Source organism: Chiloscyllium plagiosum, unplaced genomic scaffold (assembly GCF_037043375.1).
Source record: "Chiloscyllium plagiosum isolate Xiang-an unplaced genomic scaffold, Cpla_swu_hap1 HiC_scaffold_35, whole genome shotgun sequence".
Taxonomy (NCBI): Eukaryota; Metazoa; Chordata; class Chondrichthyes; order Orectolobiformes; family Hemiscylliidae; genus Chiloscyllium; species Chiloscyllium plagiosum.
Window position 1 is genome coordinate 56,609,557 of NW_028270173.1, and position 23,746 is coordinate 56,633,302.

The following is a 23,746-nucleotide window of genomic DNA, read 5'->3' on the forward strand; positions in this document are numbered from 1 at the left end:
TTTTCCCCTGACTAATGCATTTAACACTACATTAATGCATGGCCAATTCACCTGACCTGCACATCTTTGGATCGTGGGAGGAAACCGGAGCACCTCGGGGAAACTCCCGCAATTGTGGGGAGAATGTGCAAACTCCATACAGTCACCTGAGGCTGGAATCAAACCCTAGTCCCTGACGCTGTAAGGCAACAGTGCTAACCACTGATCTGCTGGTCAGAAATCTTTCAGATTCTCGAGTAAGACACCTCCGAAACAGTCGGTCTGTGAGGGTGGGGGGGTTAGAGATTGAGGGTCTGTGAGGGTGGAGGAGTTAGAGAGTGAGGGGCTGTGAGGGTGGGAGAGTTAGAGTGTGAAGGGCTGTGAGGGTGGGGAAGTCAGAGAGTGAGGTGCTGTGAGGGTGGCGGAGTTAGAGATTGAGGGTCTGTGAGTATGGGGAGTCTAAGAGTGAGGGTCTGTGAGGGTGGGGGAGTCGGAGAGTGAGGGGCTGTGAGGGTGGGGGAGCGGAGAGTGGGGGGCTGTGAGGGTGGGGGAGTCGGAGAATGAGGGGCTGTGAGTGTGGGGGGTTAGAGAGTGAGGGGCTGTGAGGGTGGGGGAGTAGGAGAGTGAGGGGCTGTGAGGGTGGGGGGGTTAGAGATTGAGGGTCTGTGAGGGTGGGGGAGTCAGAGAGTTAGGACCTGTAAGGGTGGGGAAGTTAGGGAGTGAGGGGCTGTGAGAGTGGGAGAGTCAGAGAGTGAGGGGCTGTGAGTGTGGGGGGGTCGGAGAGTGAGGGGCTGTGAGGGTGGGGGAGTTAGAGAGTGAGGGGCTGTGAGGGTGGGGGAGTCAGAGAGTGAGGGGCTGTGAGGGTGGGGGAGTTAGGGAGTGAGGGGCTGTGAGGGTGGGGGAGTCAGAGTGAGGGGCTGTGAGTGTGGGGGAGTTAGGGGCTGTGAGGGTGGGGGAGTTAGGGAGTGAGGGGCTGTGAGGATGGGGGAGTCAGAGAGTGAGGGGCTGTGAGGGTGGGGGAGTCAGAGAGTGAGGGGCTGTGAGGGTGGGGGAGTCAGAGAGTGAGGGGCTGTGAGGGTGGGGGAGTCAGAGAGTGAGGGGCTGTGAGGGTGGGGGTGTCGGAGAGTGAGGGGCTGTGAGGGTGGGGGAGTCAGAATGAGGTGGTGGGGAGTGAGGAACTGTCAGAGTGGGAGAATCAAGAGCTATGAGGATGGGGTGTCAGGGGTCGGGGTGAGGGTTGGGGTCCGTCTGTAAATAAAAAAATGAGATGACGAACACATTCCGCCCTGGATTTTCTACACCAGCTGGTGCCAGACTTCAGACCAACAGAATGATTGAGGTTGAGGTTCCCTCCAGTACCAACCCAGAGCTGCTGACCAGCTCCGGCCAGGACAGGCAGACCAGGGACTCTCCAACTGGGCTGTTTATTCTGGGTTCAGACTGGTCTGCATGGGTTTTACTGGACAGGTACACACCTACTAAATGCAGTCGGGGGGCAGGAAACTGGGACGATCTGAATTGAGCGGGAATACTTTATTCCAGTAATTTGTGGGTTTTTTTTAAATAAGATGCTGATCGGCTTCCTGTCACCTTCAATAGGAAAGGTGGGGAACATTTGAAGGTGCAGAAATTGAATTGAGAAAGTTTATTTGCTGACAAAGGTCTGAAGTTTTCTCTCTCTCTCCCCCCCCCAGATCATCATTCTCACCCCCTCCCTGTCCAGAAGGTCACATCCCCAACCTCCCTGTTTATATTTCACACCCAGATCCTCACCCTCCCTGTGGCTGACCGTCCTGGGAACTGGGGAGCAGACCTGGGTATCCCCTTCCTTGGGGATTTTTATGGAGATAACCAATCAGCTCCTCCCCCTCTCCTTTTTGCAGCTTGGAATCCGGAAATGAGTAGATTTCAGCGTTCACAGTAAAATGGAGCCTCGATAAGCTTGTTGTGTTTTGTTTGATTTCTCTTCAGTTTATAAACACGAGTTGTCCCCCCCCCCAGAGCCTTCCATTCCCAGTCCCCGATGGACTGGTGCCCTCCCAGAATGTTGCTGATCCTTTTTTCCATCTCCTGGTGTTTCTCCCGGGTCTCTGCGGGTGAGTACTGAATTCAGTTTTCCATTCTCACTTTCGCTTCTCCACCTTGGGATTTTTGAGGAATGGGATTGTCAGTGCCTGTAGGAAACGTGTGTCAAAATACTGTATTATCTTGTGGAGAGCTGGTTTCTGGGTCTAGACAGAACTACTCAGATATGCTTGTCTCTCAATTGTTTTTTTTTGTCTCTGCTCGTGTTTTTATATATGTGAGTCTGACCTACCCCACCCTCTTCCCGTGGATACAATATTCTGGTGCTCAGAAGAAAGAGACACAGGGGAACAACTTTGGGCAAGAGTTCAAAATTCAGACCAGCCAGATATTCCTGGGGGCTGTCTGAAAGGAGGAGAGAGGGAGACTTAACATTCGGAATCCCAAGGGCAGAATTCAAACTCGTCACTAAATGCTTCGAGGCTGGGTCCAACTCTCCAACAACAAGCATTGGAAACCTGTTTTGCATGTGTTATCATTTCTGTTCAGTAAAAGTTCCGCTGGCCAGAATTCAACCTCGCTTCCCAGTTGGTGTTTACACAAGTGAGCAATGTGGTGCTTTCAGATTGATGACTGTGTAAACAGAGCTCATCATCTGTGGGAGCTCCTGCTTTGCCCTGGTCACCAGGCCATCCTTGAGTTTGGGTGTGTGGAGCCTGAGTTGTCCAGGGCCCTGGAGGGTGACCGAGGGACAGAGGCTGGAGTGTAGAAGGATCACTGAGGTGGGGGATAACTGTGAATGGATGTGGTGCAGCAACTGCTCGGAGAGGTTTCACATTGCAGGGAGCTCACTAAAGAGCAAGGTGAATGTGTCAATGGTGGGGTGCTGGTATTAAATGGAGGGTTACACTGAATGGAGGTCAGTGAGCTCAATTGACTGGGCAGTTGGTTTGATATGCCTCAGCTTTGGTTCATTCCTGTAGCTGTTATGGTTACCATGACAGTCCCACCTTCTCAATCTCACCCCTTGCCTGAGTCATGGTGACCCTCAGGTTAAACCCACTCCCAGTTGTTTCTCCCTGTTGAGAGGGCAGCCCTTTCCCCTTTATACCAGCCACTTTGGAGTAAAGGGTATCTTGAAAGTGCTGTGGGGAAGTGGACAGAGGGCAGGAGTTGCACGGTGGCACTGTGGTTAGCACTGCTGCCTCACAGCGCCAGAGACCCGGGTTCAATTCCCTCCACACTGACTGTGTGGAGTTTGCACATTCTCCCCGCGTCTGCGTGGGTTTCCTCTGGGTGCTCCGGTTTCCTCCCACAGTCACAAAGATGTGCAGGTTAGGTGAATTGGCCATGCTAAATTAGGTGAAGGGGTAAATGTAGGGGAATGGGTCTGGGTGGGTTGCGCTTCGTGTGGGTCGGTGTGGACTTGTTAGGCCGAAGGGCCTGTTTCCACACTGTAAGTAATTAATCTAATCAGTTACAGAATCCTCTGTGAAAACATTAATGATTTGGGGCTGGGGGGTGGGGGAGGTGTGGAGCGAGAGAGAGATAGGGAGAGAAAATGAGAAGGGTGAAGGTAACTGAAGAGCTGTCTAAAGGTGAAGGAGCAGCTGACTGGAATCAATGAGTATCGGGGGCAAACTCTCTGTTGGTTGGAGACATACCTGGCACATAGGAAGGTGGTTGTTGGAGATCAGTTATCTCAGCGCCAGGACATCTCTGCAGGAGTCCCTCAGGGTAGTGTTCTCGACCCAACCATCTTCTGCTGCTTCATCAATCACCTTCCCGCCATCATAACATCATAGTGAATCACCAGGGAACATCCCCGATGTTTAATACCATTTGTGACTCCTTAGATACTGAAGCAGTCCATGTTCAAATGAAGCAAGATCTGAACAATATCCAGGCTTAGGCTGACAAATGGCAATTAACATTTGTGCCACACAAATGCCAGACAATAACTGTTGCCAATAAGAGACAAACTATTCACCCCCCTCCCCAAATGCAATGGTGTTAAGATTACTGAATCCCCAGTATCAACACCTTGGGAGTTACCATTGACCAGAAACTGAATTGGACACTCTATATAAATACAGGTGATTACAAGGGTAGGTCAGAGGTTAGGAATATTGTGACAGGTAACCCATCCCATGACTCCCCAAAGTATAATCTTCAAGGTATAAGTCAGGAGAGTGATGGAATACTCACCACTTGCCTGGATGGGCGCTGCCCCAACACTGCTCAAGAAACCTGTCACCAACCAGGACAAAGCAGCCCACTTAATTGGCACCACATCCACTCCCTCCACCACCAATGCTCAGTAACAGCAGTGTGTACCATGTGCAAGATACACTGTGTAAATTTATCAATGATCCTTAGGCAGCACTTTCCAAATGCATAATTACTTCCATCTAGAAGGACGAGGGCAGCAGACACATAGGGATAAGTTCCCCTCCAAGCCACTCACCATCCTGATTTGGAAATATATCATTAGGTCAAAATCCTGGAACCCTACCCGATACTCTCTGGGTCTAACTACAGCGCATGGACTGCAGCTCACCACCCACTTCTCAAGGGCAACTAGGGGCAGGCCACAAACTGTTAGTGATGCCCACATCCCATGAGCGAATTTTAAACAAAAACACGATGCAGTGTGATGGAGACAGTGAAGTCACATGGGGTCGAGGGTGTGTGACGAGCTAAATGGATGGAGAACTGGCTGGACAGCAAGAGACAGAGAGTAGTAGTGGAAGGGAGTTTCTCAACATGGAGACCTGTGACCAGTGGTGTTCCACAGGGCCCCGTGCTGGGACCACTGTCATTTGTAATATACATAAATGATTTACAGGAAGGTATCAGTAATCTGATTAGCAAGTTTGCAGATCACACAAAGATGGGTGGAGTAGCAGATAGTGAAGGGGACTGTCAGAGAATGCAGCAAACTATAGGTAATTTGGAGAGTTGGACAGGGAAACGCAGATGGAGTTCAATCTGGACAAATGCGAGGTGATGCATTTTGGAAGATCCAATTTAAGAGCAAACTATACAATAAATGTAAAGGTCCTGGGGAAAATTGATGTACAGAGAGATCTGGGTGTTCAGGTCCATTGTACCCTGAAGTGGCAACACAGGTCATTAGAGTGGTCAATAAGATATACAGCATGCTTTCCTTCATCGGACGGGGTATAGAGAACAAGAGTTGGCAGGTCATGTTTACAGTTGTATAAGACTTTGGCTCAGCCACATTTGGGATACTGCGTACAGTTCTGGTCGCCACATTACCAAAAAGATGTAGATGTTTTGAAGAGGGTGCAGAAGAGGTTCACCAGGAGGGCAACTTTTCCCAGAGGGAGGGACTCACTTACTAGGGGTCACGAGTTCAAGCGGAGAGGGGAAAGGTTTAAAGGAGATATGCGTGGAAAGTTCTTTATGCAGAGGGTGGTGGGGGGGTCTGGAACACGTTGCCAGCAGAGATAGTAGAGATGGATACGATAGCAACATTTAAAATGTATCTGGACAGATACATGAATGGGCAGGGAGCAGAAGGATACGGATCCCTGGAAAATAGGCGGCAGGTTTAGATCGAGGATCTGGATCGGCGCAGGCTTGGTGGGCCGAAGGGCTTGTTCCTGTTCTGTAATGTTCTTTGTTCAGTCTGGCTTGGGCAGATCTAGTATCTAGTAACCAGTAACTGACATCATGTGCCTATTTGCACATACCCCTATGGCCATTTTGAGAATTGGCTACGTACTCCAAAATTGGAACTATCATACATCATGTCAACAAATGTTTGAGCTTGTTGTGTTGTTCAGTTATCGAACAATGGGAAATTTAGAAAAGTAATCAACCACAAGGCTGTCCTCTTCCTTGGCACATGAGTAGGTCCTCTACTTTCATCTGAGGACAGGATGGATCGTTATGTGGATTTACAGGCTTCTTCTGTTATTAAAGTTGATAGTTTTTTTTGGAATACTTCATGTGCATCCACAAGTACTGAATTTCCTGATTCCATTCCTGGCCAGTGCAGAGGTCCATGTGCTCACTCTTTTGGACATTCACTCAGTGTTCACTCTAAGCTGCATAACTGTGCCATACGCAGCCGCTCTGATCTTCCGTGATGAGTGTTGGCACACCAATCATGGCATTGGTCTCTGGTTCCAGACGTTGCTGCTATGCCTGGGCCGTGGACGGGGCAATTTAGCACGGCCAGTCCACCGAACCTGCGCATCTTTGCACTGTGGGAGGAAACCCACACAGACACAGGGAGAATGTGCAAACTCCACCCAGACAGTCATCTAAGGATGTGATTGAACCCTGGTATGCTGTGTGCTAACCACTGAGCCACCATGCTAACTTGTCATGACAGAAGTATGGCTGTACATTTCTGAAGGAGCCTAAGAATCTTCTGCCAAAAATGCAGAGGTCTTTCTATATGTAAAAAAAAAGAGAATAGAGTGTGTTCCTATCTGGGTGTTATTATCAGAAAATCCACTGGTTGTAGCTGCTTTTTGAGATGGTGGATTTGACAGTTTGAGTGACTCCTGTCATTGATTACAGGGCTTTGGGGAATGGGCTTTGCTTGATCGAGTACACAAACCTGACCCTTTCACTTTTGTTCAAAACTGCAGACAGCAAAATCTATACTGCAGCTTTTATGGCTGTCTCTGGCACAACTGACCTGCCTGAATACTTTGGTGCAACAATGATCAATGGAGTTCCTGTGACCTATTATGACAGTGACACCCGTCAGACAGTCTCCTTGCAGCGGTGGATGACAGACGCGTACGATGCTAATTACTGGAAAATTCTCACAAAGCAAGGGAACGAACATTCTGCCAAGGCAAGGGAGAACCTGAGGACGGTAATGAAAAGTGCAAACCAAACGTCTGGTAAGATTACTGATACAGATTCTCCCACTAACTGCCCTGTTTAAAGCAAATTGGGATACAACCACAGTTAGACTGCGATAGGTTGAGACTGAGACATACACGATTTGGGACACTCTGACCACAACTGTATTAGACAGCTGTGGAGTGGCTACCTAGTCACCAATTGGCAGCAAATTCTTCACTGATGCACGCTATCGTATGGAATCAGCTTCTGCACAGCAGAGAAGCTGCAATCAGGAATATGTAAAACAATGATACCCATCTGGCAATCAGGGTCCTGTGTTTGTTGTCACAAACCACCTACTGGTGTTGTTCTATCCCGTAAATGGACTCCTCATTCCAACTGCCCGTGTGAATAATGGGCTTGTTTTACTACTTTGTCTCGTTGCCTTTGCCTTGGCTGTCATTGTTGTCATTTCCCACCCCTTGGCCTCTGTCCCTGTTTCCTTCAGATCTACCATTATCATCACTCTCCTGTAAAAGAGGAAAAGCTAGACTCCTGTCCTGTTGCTGTTTAATCTCCAACCTCCCTTTCCCCTCCAGGAGCTTTAAATATGTGGTCATCTCCCGAAAGCATGTTCATCTTCACAGGAACTTCATATCTTCATCCCACCGATCAGCTTTCCATCCCTGGAACAGCTCTTATCCCTTCACTTTCTTTGACTGCGTTGAAAAAAACACTTTCCCTTTTCGCCTTTTCTCAACCCGTTTGCAGCCATAATGTCATACAGCACAGAAACAGACCCTTCGGTCCAACCTGTCCATGCTGACTAGATTTCTCAAACTAATTAAGTCCCTTCTGCCTGTCCTTGACCCATATCTTTATGAACCTTTCCTATTCATGTACCTATCCAAATATTTTTTGAATGTTGTAACTGCACCTACATGAAAGATCTCCCTTTTCTTTCTTGTCAGCTATCATTACCAGATTACAATAATGTTTTCTTCTCAATGTCCACAGATATTTATTGTATCACCTCATGGTGATAAGTTTCCCTGTTTTCCTGCTTTCTCAGGCGGTCATCCCCTTGAGAAATTCTTCCTCATTCCTCCAGTAACTCTTTTCTCATTACTTTACTGTAAGGTGTTAGTGAAGTAACCTACAACTTGCATAAAAATTCTGTTCAAAATGGAGCTGTCAGTGGACAGACAAAATGCCAGGGAACGAATCAGCTCATGCCAACTTGACCACAAAGGCTTACAAATATTCCTTGCCTGGGAAACGAGGGCCATTCCCAGGCCAGAAGGTGTTTTTTTTTTAAGGTACATTTAAAAATATCCAATTTTGTCTGCACCTGTGCAAGGTCATTTGTTTTGTGAAGACCTGAGAAGCTGTGGGTTAAACAAACCACTTGAAACGTTAAATTGCCAGTCGAAAGGTCAAAGTGCCAGGCTGAAGGATTTGAAGTGGTGATGAGCAGTGATTGATACAGTTGCCCATAGCATTCCCCTCAAGCCTTGAGACCATTGGCTGGTTGGAATTTCACTTGCCTGGATCCATTCCATTCTATCTAAAGCAGTCTGAGAATCAGCATTAATGACATTTCTTCCTGTTCCCTTAGTGTGACTTCTGGTGTCTGCCTTGAATCTATTCTTGGTCCCTTCCCACTTCTCACTCTGCCCATTGGTACCATCGTTGCAGAGCACAGCACTTAGTGCACTGACATGTGCCTGAGCAATACCCAGGCCTACCTCCGGATTCTGTGTGAAGAGAGTTGGAAACAAACTGGGGAGTTTCATAATGGGAAACAAGGAAATGGCAATGACTTTGGACAAATGTCGTAAACTTCAAAACAGAAGACACCGAATCTTAAAATAGAAGAAAATCATGAGAGAGAAAAAGGATCTTAAACGAAACATTGTCACTACAGGGAAAAGATATAAGATAAACTAATGAGCCCAAAGGTTGCATCCCTAGATTCTTAAATAGTTGCAGAGATGGTGGGTACATTGGTTGTAATAGCCAGTGCACTAGTTAATTAAATCTAGGCTGGGCTGATTTAGACAGATTTTTGATCTACTGTTCTGAAGATGTGGGTGTACCTTTAAGAGAGTGAAGGACTTGGCAAGTATACCGAGTGCTGGAGACTTTACAAAGTAATATTTGATTAAGAACAAACAGCACTTGCTGAGTTGCCTGGAAACGACAAAAAAAAGAGTCATCTTAGGCCAACCAGTTTAAATTATACCCCCCAAAAATTCAAACTCCAATCCCATTTGAATTGAGTACATTGACAATCTTAGAAGCCAATGGCAATCCGATGCTTTGGGGGTATAAGACTGGGGAAAATTGAACAGTTGAGAGGGGAACTGCCAAGACACAGCATGTAACAGACTGTTTGAAAAAATATCTCTCTTAAAAGTACCTTTTTGATCAGTAACCTGTGACGCAGAAATTCCTAACGAGGAGCAAAGAGGACACCGGAAGATCTGAAGGCAAGAACTTGCAGCTGCCTGGTTTTGAGATAAGAAGTGTTGTTTAGTAAATCTTAATTGGGAATTTTATCGGACGAGTATTATAAAAGGAGCAGTTTAAAGATACGTTAGAGAAAGAAATTGTAAGTAGTGGTTGGTTAATTATTCTCTGTTATACTTTAAGAAATAAAGTTGTTAATTTTTACTTTACATAGTTCTTGGCCACTCGATTTTTTTACAGATTTTCCTGGTTTTAAATTAAGCAGGAGAGTTTACCCCGTGTCAGAACACTACAAATGAGTGATGGGTTGTCAGGGGCAAAAAACAAAGTGGAGTTAAGGCCACAATCAAGTCAGCAATGAAGAACAGAGCAGACTCAATGTCAAATGACTTGCTCCTGTGTCTTATTATGAGTTTACATGACAAGGAATCGATTCATGTGAAACTGATTCCACTGAGAAATCTTATTACTGTAACAGAACCCTCCAAGTAATCCATCAGGGTAACACTCAGCGAGCAGGATGATGTCTGGTTTTAAAGGGACTTTTCAGTGAACAATTAATTTGTTTCTCATTTTATCTTTGGCAGGAGTGCATATTTTGCAATTCATAAGGACTGTTGAGATCACTGCTGATGGCTCTATTAAGAGATCGATGAATGTTGGATTTGATGGAAAGGACTTTATCAGTTTAGAGCCGGACAGAATGAGATGGGTCGCAGCAAATCACTTTGCAGTGAAGATCAAGGAGAACTGGGATTCGGATGAAGTGTGGAACGAGCATTGGAAATGGCACTTGGAAGAGGAACTTGTTGAGCGTTTAAAATCACGCTTACACTTTGGAAAACAGTACTTTGAAAGGGAAGGTATGTATTTCAGTTTTGCTCCATGTTCTGATCTAACCTCACTGATCTATGAAACCGCTCTCCCATTCCATTCAGTGTCTGTCTGTTGTTTGTGATTTCACCCTTTCCCATCACAGTTCAGCCTGAAGTGTTCATCTCCAGGAGGGAGCCCAATCGTCAGGACAAGCCGCTCACTCTCTCCTGCCTGGTCACTGGGTTTTATCCTGCAGACATCGAGGTGACCTGGCTAAGGAATGGAGAGGTCATGTCTGAGACCCAATCCTCGGGGGTTCGACCGAACCACGATGGGACCCATCAGATCCAGAAAGAGATTGAGATCAATGCTGGGGATGAGGATCAATACTCCTGTCAGATTGAACACAGCAGCCTGGCAGAGGCCCAGCTCTATCAGTGGGGTAAGGGACTGGAGTGTGTGTGTGTGCGCGCGCGTGTGTGTGTGTGTGCGCGCGCGTGTGTGTGTGTGTGTGCGCGCGCGTGTGTGTGTGTGCGCGCGCGTGTGTGTGTGTGCGCGCGCGTGTGTGTGTGTGTGTGTGTGTGCGCGTGTGTGTGTGTGTGCGCGTGTGTGTGTGTGTGCGCGCACGTGTGTGTGTGTGCGCGCACGTGTGTGTGTGTGCGCGCACGTGTGTGTGTGTGCGCGCACGTGTGTGTGTGCGCGCACACGTGTGTGTGTGCGCGCACGTGTGTGTGTGTGCGCGCACGTGTGTGTGTGCGCGCACGTGTGTGTGTGCGCGCACGTGTGTGTGTGTGCGCGCACGTGTGTGTGTGTGTGCGCGCACGTGTGTGTGTGTGTGCGCGCACGTGTGTGTGTGCGCACACGTGTGTGTGCGCGCACGTGTGTGTGTGTGTGTGCGCGCACGTGTGTGTGTGTGTGTGCGCGCACGTGTGTGTGTGTGTGCGCGCACGTGTGTGTGTGTGCGCGCACGTGTGTGTGTGTGTGCGCGCACGCGTGTGTGCGCGCGCGCGTGTGTGTGCGCGCACGCGTGTGTGCGCGCGCGCGTGTGTGTGCGCGCGCGCGTGTGTGTGTGCGCGCGCGCGTGTGTGTGTGTGCGCGCGCGCGTGTGTGTGTGCGCGCGCGCGTGTGTGTGTGCGCGCGCACGTGTGTGTGTGCGCACGTGCGCGTGTGTGTGTGCACGTGCACGTGTGTGTGTGCACGTGCACGTGTGTGTGTGCATGTGCACGTGTGTGTGTGCATGTGCACGTGTGTGCATGTGCACATGTGCACGTGTGTGCATGTGCACGTGTGTGCATGTGCACGTGTGTGCACGTGTGTGCATGTGCACGTGTGTGCACGTGTGTGCATGTGCACGTGTGTGCACGTGTGTGCATGTGCACGTGTGTGCACGTGTGTGCATGTGCACGTGTGTGCACGTGTGTGCACGTGTGTGCGCACGTGTGTGCACGTGTGTGCGCACGTGTGCGCACGTGTGCGCACGTGCGTGCGCGTGTGCGCGTGTGCGCACGTGTGTGCGCGTGTGCGCGTGTGTGCGCGTGCGTGCACATGTGTGTGCATGTGCACGTGTGTGTGCACGTGTGTGCACGTGCGTGCGTGTGTGTGCACGTGCGTGCGTGTGTGTGCGTGCGTGTGTGTACGCGTGTGTGTGTGTGTGCACGTGTGTGTGTGTGTCTTTTGAATCCTTTCCACCATTCAACGAGGTTATGGATGATTTTCACCACAATTTAATTGAAAATCCTAAAACTTTAAAGTACACGACTAATTCTACTCTGTTATTCAACGTGACCGTGGCTAGTCATTGTCCTCAAATCCTCTTGACTCTCTGCTTCCCAGATGCCCTGATTCCTTGAGAAACCAAAACCTCCCAGTCCCAGCTTTAAGGATATTTAGAAAGCCTGACTTGATGGATCATTTTCTTGACATGTTTATTATTTATGGTGCTGACGGACACTGAAACATATTCACAGGAACCTACAGAGGCTCTTCAAACACAGAGCACGGGTTAATTACACAAAAAGAAACAACACAGGACACTGAGAAAGACATTAACACAAACAGAAAAACAAAGTTTCATTGTGTTTATTCTTTTTAAAGATGCTCAATTCCAAAGAAATTCCACTGTCAGCTTTACACTTGAGTTTTCAAGTTGACAAATCCACCCATACTCTGTTTGATCAGTTGATCCATATCCAAGTGTCTGTCCCACTATCTCTGGACATTTGTGGGAGCCTTTTCTTTGAGCTGGGTAGTCTCACTTAGTTCATCTCTTCACCGTGGTGGGTTCACTGCAGTAAATTAGGACCAAATCCTGGAGTTAGATTGGACCAAGTGCTTTTTTTTTGAAATGTCAGCTCTGTTTCTCTGTCTTTTTCTTCATTATCAGCTCAGCCCAGTTTCCCGCAGTCAGTTTAGAATAGATTCCCTACAGTGTGGAAATAAGCCCTTCGGCCCAACAAGTCCACACTGACCCTCCGCAGGGTAACCCACCCAGTCCCATTTCCCTCTGACTAATGCACCTAACACTTTGGGCAATTTAGTCATGACCGATTCACCCGACCTGCACATCTTTGGACAGTGGGAGGAAACCAGAGCACCCGGAGGAAACCCACGCAGGTACGGGGAGAATGTGCAAACTCCACATAGACAGTCACCCAAGGCTGAGAATCGAACCTGGGACTCTGATGCTGTGAGGCAGCAGTGCTAACCACTGAGCCACCGTGCCACTCTGTTTATTCCTCATCCCTTTGAAGTTTGATATGAAAACCATCAGTGATGCTGCCTCCTGGGCTGTCCATTGTAGCTCTGGGGATTGAACAAGGACAGAGCACAGACACCAGGGAGAAGGGGAACAGGAGGGTAACCCCGAGGTTTGGGACAATGTGATGTTTATATCCCCATCAATGGGATCTTCAGGGACTTCACTGCAGAGGGAAATCTGATAAGGGTCAAACCAGCATTTCAATCAATCTAAACAATTCCCAATGAGTGGGATCAGTTAAAATTGTCCCCAATCAACAGAAAATTGGGAATGGGTCCAGGAACAAAAATAATACTGGTGTTATTCAAATGTGTTTCAGCAATTCTAGAAAAAAACGGAGAGTGGCCCCACCTTTCAGTAATACTTATTATTATTGGATCAGTCACTGGACTGGCTGCTTTATTCGGGATAATCATCTGGAGATGGTCACACAGAGGTAAGACTCAGAGAGTGGGGAATGGGGAATGAGGGGACAGGGTGAGTGTGGGGGAATCTCCTGTACTGGGAATACAGGGCACTGAGAGGGGAGAGTGAGAGAGAGGAATGGGGAATGAGGGGACAGGGTGAGTGTGGGGGAATCTCCTGTACTGGGAATACAGGGCACTGAGAGGGGAGAGTGTGAGAGAGGGGAGAGTGAGAGAGAGGTGAATGGAGAATGAGGGAACAGGGTGAGTGTGGGGGAATCTCCTGTACTGGGAATACAAGGCACTGAGAGGGGAGAGTGAGAGAGAGGGGAATGGGGAACTGAGAGAATAATGAGTGAATCGGCCATGTTTAATATGGTAATGTGGAATGTGTGATCTAACCAAAGCACAATGACCTTTATCGCCAGAGGATTTGGCGATAGGAGTAAAGACATCTTGCTACATTTGGAGAGCCTCAGTCCGAGGGTATCGTGTGCAGTTCTGGTCTCTTTACCTTTAGAGCCTTTGGCCTGAAAAGCCAGTGCTGACACATGTCTCCTTTTTAAACTAAAATCCTTTTACCTCTCTATGATCTGCATCCCTCTATTTCTTACCTATTCATTTTTCTGTCAAGATACCTCTTAATTGCTATTATACTGGCTTCTACCACTGCCTCTGGCAGCACATTCCAGGTATTTACCAGCCTGTGTTTTTAAAAAAAAACTTGCTTCTCACATCTCCTTTGAACTTTCCCCCCTTCACTTTAAACCTATGTCCCCTAGTGTTTGACACTTCTACCCTGGGATAAAGACTCTGAGAACTCATTCTCTCCATGCCTCTCATAATTTTGTTAACATACATCAGGACACCCCTCAGTCTCCATTCAAGTGAAAACAAACCAGGTTTGTCGAATCTCTCCTCATTGCTCATACCCTCCAAACCAGGCAATCTCCAGGTAAACCGTTTCTGTACCCTCTCCAAAACCTCCACGTCATTTATTAGTGTGGCAGCCAGAACTATATGCAGTAACAGTAACTTATCTTTTCATTTTATGTGTTCTGGCCTTACTCAGGAGACTTCCATGTGATAAATTATCGAAAGCCATTAGTAAATCCGAACAGTGCATTATTCCTACCTGCATTTAATGAACAAAAGACTCGATCAGCAGTAGTCACTAGGCCCACAGGGATAATCCTCAATTCCAAACCTACCCCAAATAACCTTTGACTCCCGGTTGGTCAAGAATAGATCAACACTACTTTTAAAAAATGTTAATGTCCCAGCATTCACTGCTGTCTGGAGAAGCAGGTTCTGAAGACTCACAATCCTCTGACAGGAAATAAATTTTCTCCCAGTTCATTGGAATGGAAGATCCCTCATTTTTAAACTAAATATCCAATGATTCTAGTCTCTCCCACAAGAGGAAACACTTTTTCAGCATCCACATTATCAAATCTCCTCAGGATCTCGTGTGTTCCAGTAAGAACATCTCTCCTACTTCTAATCTATAATGAATAGAGGCCCAACCTGTCCAACATTCCTCGGAAGGTAACCTAGCAACCCCTTCTCAGAACGGCTTCTGATACATCTATATCTTTATCTTACATGAGGGGATCAGACCTGTGGGTGGTCCTGCAGATGCTGTAGTACCAATGCTTTGTAAACTTTAACACAACATCCTTTTATGCATCAACTCTTACATTAAACTGCAACATTTAATTAGCCTCCCGAACCACTTGCTGTACCTGCATCCTAACTTTCTGTGAATCATGTATCAGAACTCTTAACCCTTCAGAGTTCCACAGTCTCTCTCCGTTTAAATGAAATATTGCTCCCTATTCTTGCTGCCAAAGTGGACAAGGTGTGTGGAACACGTTGCCAGCAGAGGTAGCAGAGGCAGGCACAGTAGATTAATTTACATTGTGTCTGGACAGATGCATGAGTAGGTGGGGAGCAGAGGGATACAGACGCTTAGGAATTGGGTGACAGGTTTAGATCGGCTCAGACTTAGAGGGCCGAAGGGCCTGTTCCTGGGCTGTAAGTTTTCTTTGTTTTCTCTTTGGTCAATGTCATATTGTCCATATTCTAAACCAGCTGTCATATGCTTGTCCATTTATATCCCTCTGCAGACTCCGGTGTCTGTTTACTACTAACTTTCCTGCCTTTCTTTGAATTATCAATAAATCTGGTAACCATATATTTAGTTCCTTAAACCAAATCATTGATCTACGTTGTAAATAACTAAGGCCCCTGCACTGACCACTGTGACACTTCATTCGTCACATCTTGCCAACCTGAAAATGACAGATTTTTACATAATCTATCTTTCATTTTAGGTCATCAATCCTCTGTCTATGCAACTTCACATGTTACCATTGGCATATGGTAACCTGTGATGTGGTCTCTTGTGAAATGCCTTCTGGCAACCTGAGGTCACAATTTCCACAATGTTCCCTTTGACCAGTTTCTTGCTACTTTCTCAAAGAAATAAATTAGTCAAATATGATTGCACTTTCACAAAAGCACATTGACCCAACTTGATTGCACTGAGATTTTTGAGGTATCTGTCTACAGCCTCTTTAATAAACATTCCAGCATTTTCCCTGTGACAGTAGTGAGCTAACTGACCTGTACTTTCCCACCGTCTCTCTCCCTCACTTCTTGAAGAGAGGAGTCAAGTTGATTATTTTTCAACCTGATGAGACCGTTATATGGACTTTAGGAAATTTAAAACAAATGCATCCTTTATCTCAGCGATGACTTCATAGAATCCCTACAGTGTGGAAACAGGCCCTTTAGCCCAACAAGTCCATACCAACCCTCCAAAGAGTAACCCACCCAAACCATTCCCCTTACCCCTGACTAATGTACCTAACCAACACTCCCCTGAACACTACGGGCAATTTAGCACAGCCAATTCACCTAATCTGCACATCTTTGTGATTGTGGGAGGAAACCGAAACACCTGGAGGAAACCCACGCAGACACTGGGATTATGTGCAAACTCCACTCAGGCAGTTGCCCGAGGCTGGGATTGAACCAGGGTCCCTGGCGCTGTGAGGCTGTATTGCCAACTGCTGTGCCATCTCTTTTTAAGACGCTAGGAAGAGGATGGTAAGAGAGTTCAAAACTAGAGGGGAAAGGTTTAAGGTGAGAGGACAAAGATTTAAAAGGATGACAAGGCACAGTGGTTTCACACAGAGGGTGGCGTGTGTATGGAATGAGCTGCCAGGGGAAGTGGTGGAGGCTGGTACAATTACAACATTTAAAAGGGACCCAAATAGGAAGGGTTTACAGGGAAATGGGCCAAATGCTGGAAAATTGGATTAGATACATTTAGGATAACTAGTCAGCTTGGATGAGTTGGACTGAAGGGTCTTTTTTCATGCTGTACATCTGTATAAGTCTATGATCTGGGAGCTTGTCAGTGTGTGTTCTGACAGCTTTTCCAATATCCGTTCCTGAGGGATTATCATTGTCTCCTTTTCTCATCTGATTCATAATTATTTTGGTGGTTTTATTTATCCTCAAAAACAAAGTATCTGATCAATTCATCCACCTTTTCAGTATTTAGCTTTATTGATGTGATTTGGGTGAACATACTGAAGGATTAACAGTCAGAAACCGTACAGTAGGGATAAATGGGTCATATTCAGGTTAGCAGGTTGTGATCAGTGAGAGACCACAGGAAGCTGTGCCAGGGATCTGGCGATTCACAATCTAAATTTATTATTGGGATGTGGGATTAAATTTAATGTTTCCAACTTGGCAGATGGCACTAAATTAGATGTTAGAGGAGGTTGTAAGAAGGGTACAAGATGACTTGCAAAGGCTAAGTGAGTGGACAAGAACATTCACACATGGAATGGAATATGGAGAAATGTGAGGTTATCCACATTGGTGAGGGATCAGAAATACAGTGTGTTTCTTATATCTGATCTCTCATAGACATCCATCAGCCAGGGGGACTGGGTCTGACCTTCACATCATCAATACATTTGGAAATGAAAACTGGCACCTCCTTCAGTTTAATACAAGCTTGGAGAAAAGTTCAAAACTTACCTGGAAGTTGCACTGTGTTTTTGATATCCTAATGTTTGGTCTTTGTTGTAACCTCTGTCTCCAAATAGCCATTGGGTAGTTCAGAGCTTCAGTGTTGCTGAAGAAAAAGACACATTTTGAGAAGTTTTTCATTTGCACTCATCAGGGCAATTCACATGAATATTAATAAAAGGGAAAACAACATATATGAGAGAAGAGTACTGATTGGTTGGCAAGTGGGCTCTGATGGAGGTGTTGCCATGGAGAATGTAGCACTTAGTGACTGACGGCGATAACAGCTAGGCTTTGTTCAGATTTTCCCCAAAGCCCACCATGCTGTAGGATGGGTGATGCAGGAAGAAGTATTGGGGACTTGTGAGAAAGGTACTGCAGTGAACATAGGTGATTTTATTCTATAAATATATTAGTAAGAAAGATTGGTAAATTCTGTGAATGATGAGTTCATAAAATATTTTGGGGACAGTTTCATGGAGCAGCATGTTGTAAAGATAACCAGAGAGCAGGTTGGTTACATCTGGTAATGTGCAATGAGACAGGGTTAATTAATAATCATGGAATAAAGTTGCTTTGAGGGAGCAGTTATCCCAATATAATCAAACATTCCATTCTGTTTGAGGAGGACCAGTGTGGATTTAAGACTATGGTTTTAAACTTCAATAAGGGTAGTTCTGGGGGCATGAAGATAGAGAAATTAGGTTCAGGGATAGGTCAATGAAGATGCAGTGTCAGCTATTTATGGAGATATATTTCACAGTACCAAGGTTCCTCCTCAGTGGAAAGTAAGATTCTAAGGGAAGAATATGTCACTTATGGCCAACTAAAGGAAGTTAAGTGTAGTCTAAGTGAAACCACAAGTGTCCCATTCCAGAAATGCCAGGTCAGAAGATTGGCTAGATTACAAAGGACTGCAAAGAATAACTAACAGATTAATAAGGATGGAAAATAGTGTATGCTAGTTAGAAATAAAGAAACAGTAAGGGTATTTATGGATATTTAAAAAGGAAAGGAATAAGGTAAGTGAGCATTGGTCATCTAGAGAGTGAGCCTGGACAATGAATAAGAACATAACAAATGAATAATTTGGAGGAGCCGGTGGTGGACTGGGGTGGACAAAGTTAAAAATTACACAACGCCAGGTTATAGTCCAACAGGTTTCATTGGAAGCACTGACTTTGAGAGCGCTGCTCCTTCATCAGGTGGTTGTGGAGCAGGACCATAAGACACAGAATTTATGACAACAGGATTGCAGTGTCATGGAATGTAATATTAAACAAATTTAGCTTGAGTCTTTCATCTTTTAGTATTATCATGTTAGCTTCGGTTCCTTCATAGGGACCCAGAATCCCAGAACTTTTTTTAAAGTTACATTCTCAATATAGCTTTAACAGTAGGTGCCATCTCAGCTCAGTTAATGCATTGAAGATGTGAGGTTAATGTTAGGTCAGACTGATTCTATTTCCACAGTGGGATTTACAGACTTTTATACAGATTTATGCAGTTTTTGAGCAAAATAAAATGTAATTCTGCAAGCACAAATTCACCCCACAAACTTATGTGGGTGTATGTTAGGGGAAACCGAGTGAGTGTGTGCAAGTGGGTGTGTGTGGGGGTGTGAGTGTCTGTGAGAGAGTGTGTGTCTGTGTGAGAGTGTAATGGGGTATAAATCTGTGAGAGGGTGCTGTGTGTAAATCTGAGTGTGGGGGGAGTATTTGTGAGCATATGAGAGAGAGCGAGAGGGTCTGCATGGGTGTATGTATGCGTGTGTGTGCGCGCGTATATAGTCAGTGGGATCACCTGTAGTGCAACAAACAGGAGGTCAGCTCTTCAGGCCTACCCCACCATTCATTTTCTGATAGTCTACATCATTTTCCTGCACTGTCCCCATATCCCTTGATGTTCTTTAATATGCCAAAAATTATTGATCTCAGTCTCAACATACTGAACAATTGAGCATCCCCAGCCTCCTGAGACAGTCCGTACCAAGGAATCACCAGGTTCTGAGTAAATGAATTCCTTCCCACCTCAGGCCTCAGTGAGTTACCCCCTAATTTGGGCTGAGTCCCACAGGCATTAATTCCTAATTCCCAGCCAACCTCCATTGACCCTGTTGACCACTGGAAAATGGGTTATGTTTGGGTGAGATCATCTCATATTCTTCCAACTCAAGAGAATAAAGGCCCAGTTTTCTTAACTTTACTTCCTGGGGCAATCATTCCATCACAGCAGTTAGTTCGGTAAAATTTTGTTGTGTTCTATCTGCACCAAGTACTTTTTTCAGTTGGTACGGACACCTAAACTGCACACAGTAGTTTGGGTGACATCTCAACAGAATTGCAGTAAAGCGTCTTTACTCCTGTACTCAAATCCCCTTACACTGAGGGACAGCATGTCATTTGCTTTAATTGCTTGCTGTTAACTGTAACTTTCAGTTTCCATGAACAAGGACCATGAAGTCCCTTTGAAGTTCAACATTTATCATTTGAGAAATGATAAGCCTATTACCATCTGTTCAATCTTATCGTGCATAAATGTCCATTCAATCATGTGTCTCTTTATCAATACACTTGGAAATTAAATCTGCCACAAGCTCAGGTTTAATATAATCTTAAAGAATTTCAATAGAAAACTTACTTTGTCTTAACTTGTGTGTAAGTTGGGCTGTGTTGGCATTCAAAGTTTGGACTTCATTGTATCTCTGTCTCACCAAACAAATAGACATTTGGTTATACAGAATTTACAAGTACACAATCCTTTATCCGAAATCCTGAAAATCTTGTAAAACATTTTTCTCTGTAACAAGGTTGTTTGCTGTGCAAACGGCTATCCCAACTTCACACCCACTTGACCCACGTCACTCAGACTTGGCGGCGTGGCCCAGCATTAGCAGGTGTCAATTCTGTCTCAGGGCTTATAGTACTCCCAGGTACGTCTGCTGTTTGGTAAGATTTTTAAAATTTCACTGTTTACCTGTCACTTATTCCAAAATCTGAAAAACAGCTGGCCACCGAGGGTTTTGGATAAAGGAATGTGTACCTGTAGTACTGCTGAAAATATTTATACGGTATGAGAGAACAGTGCTGATTGGTTGGCAAGTGGGCTTTGGTAGACGCATCGCTTGGAGAATGCAACAGTTAATGACGATTGATTGTGAACTGACAGACGTCATTTTGCTTTCAAACTAGGCAGGTTGCCTCTGATTAGTCAGGCATTGCCCTGGGAAATGAAGCAGTGAATGGCTGTCACCTTGTCTTTAACTGAACCGTCACAGTGCAGGCATACATGCTTTCTGTTAGCACAAGTCCGAGCACTGAGAATTGATATATCTAGTACATATCCAGTAGACAAAAGTGTGCGAGTCTGAACAGTGGGACCTTGGAGTTCAGGTGCAGTGTTCTCTGAAAGTGGAGTCACAGGTAGACAGGGTAGTGAGGAAGGTTTTTGGCACAATGGCCTTCATCAGTCAGGGCACTGAGTATAGAAGTTGAGAAGTTATGTTGCAGTTATACATTGGTGAGGCCGAGCTCAAGTATTGTGTTCTGTTGTGGTCATCTTGTTACAGGAGGGATCTTATTAAACTGGAAAGAGTGCAGAAGAAATTTACAAGGATGTTACCAGGACACTACAGTCTGAGTTATAGGGAGAGGCTGGGCAAGCTAGGACTTTTTTCTTTAAAGCGTAGGAGACTGAGAGGGTATCTTAGAGAGGTGTATAACATCATGAGAGGCATGGATAAGGTGAATGCACTCCGTCTTTTTCCCAGGGATGGGGAATCCAGTACAAAATGACATCAGTTTCAGGTTAGAGGGGAACGAATAAAAGGGAACCTGAGGGGCAACGTTTTTTACACAGAGGGTGGTACACATATGGAATGAGCTGCCAGCGGAAGTGGTTGAGGTGGGTACATTAACAACATTTAAAAGGCATTTGGACAAATACATGGATAGGAAAGGATTAGAAGGATATGGGCCAAGTGCAGGGAAATGGGTTTAGCGTGGGTGGATATTTTGGTCAGTATGGACCAGTCTGGGCCGAAGGGCCTGTGTCCGTGCTGTAGGCCTCTCTGACACTCAATTCTAAATTGGTTGTCAGCATAATTCCATGCACACTCAGCATTATCCAACAAATGCTGTCCAACTGTAGAATCACACCTAATGTTCGAGACTGTCTTTTTCATCTGTAACAGCTGTCAGATTAAAGCTACTTGTGCTCTCAATTCATTCCATCGGTGATAAACGCTTTGCAAATTCAGATACAGAGCTTTTTTAATATTCTTGTAACTTTTAGTTTCATCTCCAGTGCACACTTAACGTGTATGCTCTGTCCCTTCCTTCCATACACTGATCATCATTTCCCTTATTGGTATCTTGATCTTTTGCTTTATCTTTTCCAATTAAAACCTGATTGTGTTTGCCGACACGAGTGCATGCACGCGAGGTGTTACTTTTAATTCCCACGTGTCTGTGTAATTTTGGGGAATGGGGGGAGCAAGGCCCAATATCTCCCACGGTATGATCTGTGCTGATGTCCTGAACCCTAATATCTGCCACAGGATCTGCACGGTACAGGGGGTGCTGATGGCACCTGCCTGAGGGGGAATGGGTCCGAGGAAGCTGGATAAGTGGTAATGGAACCGGAGAAAAGGTGGGAACAGACCCAGGAAATTGGGGGTGTGCTCAGTAGAGGGGTTTGGAAGGCAACATGGTTCCCAAGAAATGGTGGGAATGGACGTGGGAGAGGGGAAAGGGAAAGGGAGGGAGGGATGGAAGGAGGAGGGCTGGAGGCTTCCTGGGTACCGCTTACACATCCCTTCCCCTTCTGCATTCCCACCCCCCCCCCACTACCTCCTCATTAACCACGTCCTCATTCCCCTCCCCCACGTCCCCATTCCCCACCCCCTACGTCCTCAATCCCCTCCACCCCCATGTGTCCATTCCCCTCCACCCATGTCCTCATTCCCCTCCACCCCCACGTCCTCATTCCCCTCCACCCCCACGTCCTCATTCCCCTCCACCCCCACATCCTCAATCCCCCCCCCCCCACATCTCCATTTCCCTCCCCCCCCACCCCCCCCCTCCACATCCACATTCCCCTCCCACGTCCCCATGCTCTTCCCCTCCCCCTTACATCCTCATTCCCCACCATGCCCTCTCTCCCCATCCATCCGGTCCTCACTCCCACCATACCCCGGTCCTGTGTCCTCACTCCCTCTCACTGATCCCTGCTTCAGAAACATATGAATTTTTTCTCTGCATTTGTGTATGACATACATGTACGTTTGGCATGATGCTGTAATGTGCCTGGAATTGGGTGTAAGCGTGTTTCCGGATTAACATGGATGTACAGTGTCAGCAAACACTGCCTGAAGTTTTCACATCTTCCCAAAGGTTCTCCCTTAGCCTTGAACTAAACAGCAGGGATGTCACTGTACATCTCAGCAGGATACTGGACACAGCGCAGGTCAGGTGAGCAGTGCCCCCACTTTGCCCAGTTTGACAGCAAGTGCCCTACAAGGTGCTCATTATCCCTCAAAACCAGCGCTTGCTGTTGGTGCCAATGTGGAGGATGACTCTGGGATCATTCCCTCCCTACTGCCAGACCTTCTTTAACCCTGTGCTGATGTCCTGAACTCGAGTATCTGAGAGCAACACAATCTTCTGAACTCTCAGCTGCAGAGAACTGTGTCTATCTCACTGAAAACACTGATCCCTACCACTTATATATTCCCATTAATTCTCCACACGTCAATGGCATTGTGTACCATGGAGCCCTCATCCGTTTGCTCCTCCACCCTCTAGCCCCTGTGCTTCCATCCAGACTGTTTGAAAGAACTCGCAGTTAAGTACTAGTGCCCTTGACTACTGACCGCATCAAAGACCCTGTGGGAAAGGGTGTGACTGCCTCCTGGATTGAGGGGTCCATCACCCTCCCTGATATATCACAGCGTTAACAGCTCAGTCTCCGTCACCCTCCCTGATGTATCACAGCGTTAACAGCTCAGTCTCCATCACCCTCCCTGATATATCACATCCCAGTCGGACATCCCAATACGATCTATTGGCCCTTATCCGCAAACCCTTCCTATTCATATACCCATCCAGATGCCTTTTAAATGCTGTAATTGTACCAACCTCCCCCACTACCTCTGGTAGCTCATTCCGTACATTCCCCACTCTCTGTGTGAAGATGTTGCCCTTTAGGTCCCTCATATTTTTCCCCTCTCTACCTAAACCTATGCCCTCTGGTATTGGTCTGCCCCAGCCTTAATAAAAAATCTTGCCTTTTAATCCTATCCGTACCCTTAATTTTATAAACTTTCTGAAGATCACCCCTCGGCCTCTGACACTCCAGGGAAAAAAGCCTTGGCCTATTCAGCCTCACCCTATCGCTCACACACTTT

At 46.4% G+C, this 23,746-nt stretch overlaps 1 protein-coding gene and 1 long non-coding RNA gene across 2 annotated transcripts in view; one reads left to right on the forward strand and one right to left on the reverse strand.

The window, feature by feature from the left end:
- Positions 1-23,746, forward strand: part of LOC122541262 (uncharacterized) — a 94,703-nt gene that overhangs the window by 68,345 nt on the left and 2,612 nt on the right. The window contains exons 6-9 of the mRNA XM_087979714.1: positions 6,633-6,893; positions 9,897-10,172; positions 10,289-10,567; positions 13,203-13,319. Of these exons, the coding sequence (XP_087835840.1) occupies positions 6,633-6,893; positions 9,897-10,172; positions 10,289-10,567; positions 13,203-13,319 (933 nt within the window). The remainder of the gene's footprint in view (positions 1-6,632; positions 6,894-9,896; positions 10,173-10,288; positions 10,568-13,202; positions 13,320-23,746) is intronic.
- LOC122541270 (uncharacterized) overlaps positions 12,010-23,746 on the reverse strand; it is a 49,389-nt gene continuing 37,652 nt past the window's right edge. The window contains exons 3-4 of the long non-coding RNA XR_015753116.1: positions 17,350-17,446; positions 12,010-12,410 (exon numbers count right to left, since the gene is read on the reverse strand). This is a non-coding gene — a long non-coding RNA (uncharacterized LOC122541270). The remainder of the gene's footprint in view (positions 12,411-17,349; positions 17,447-23,746) is intronic.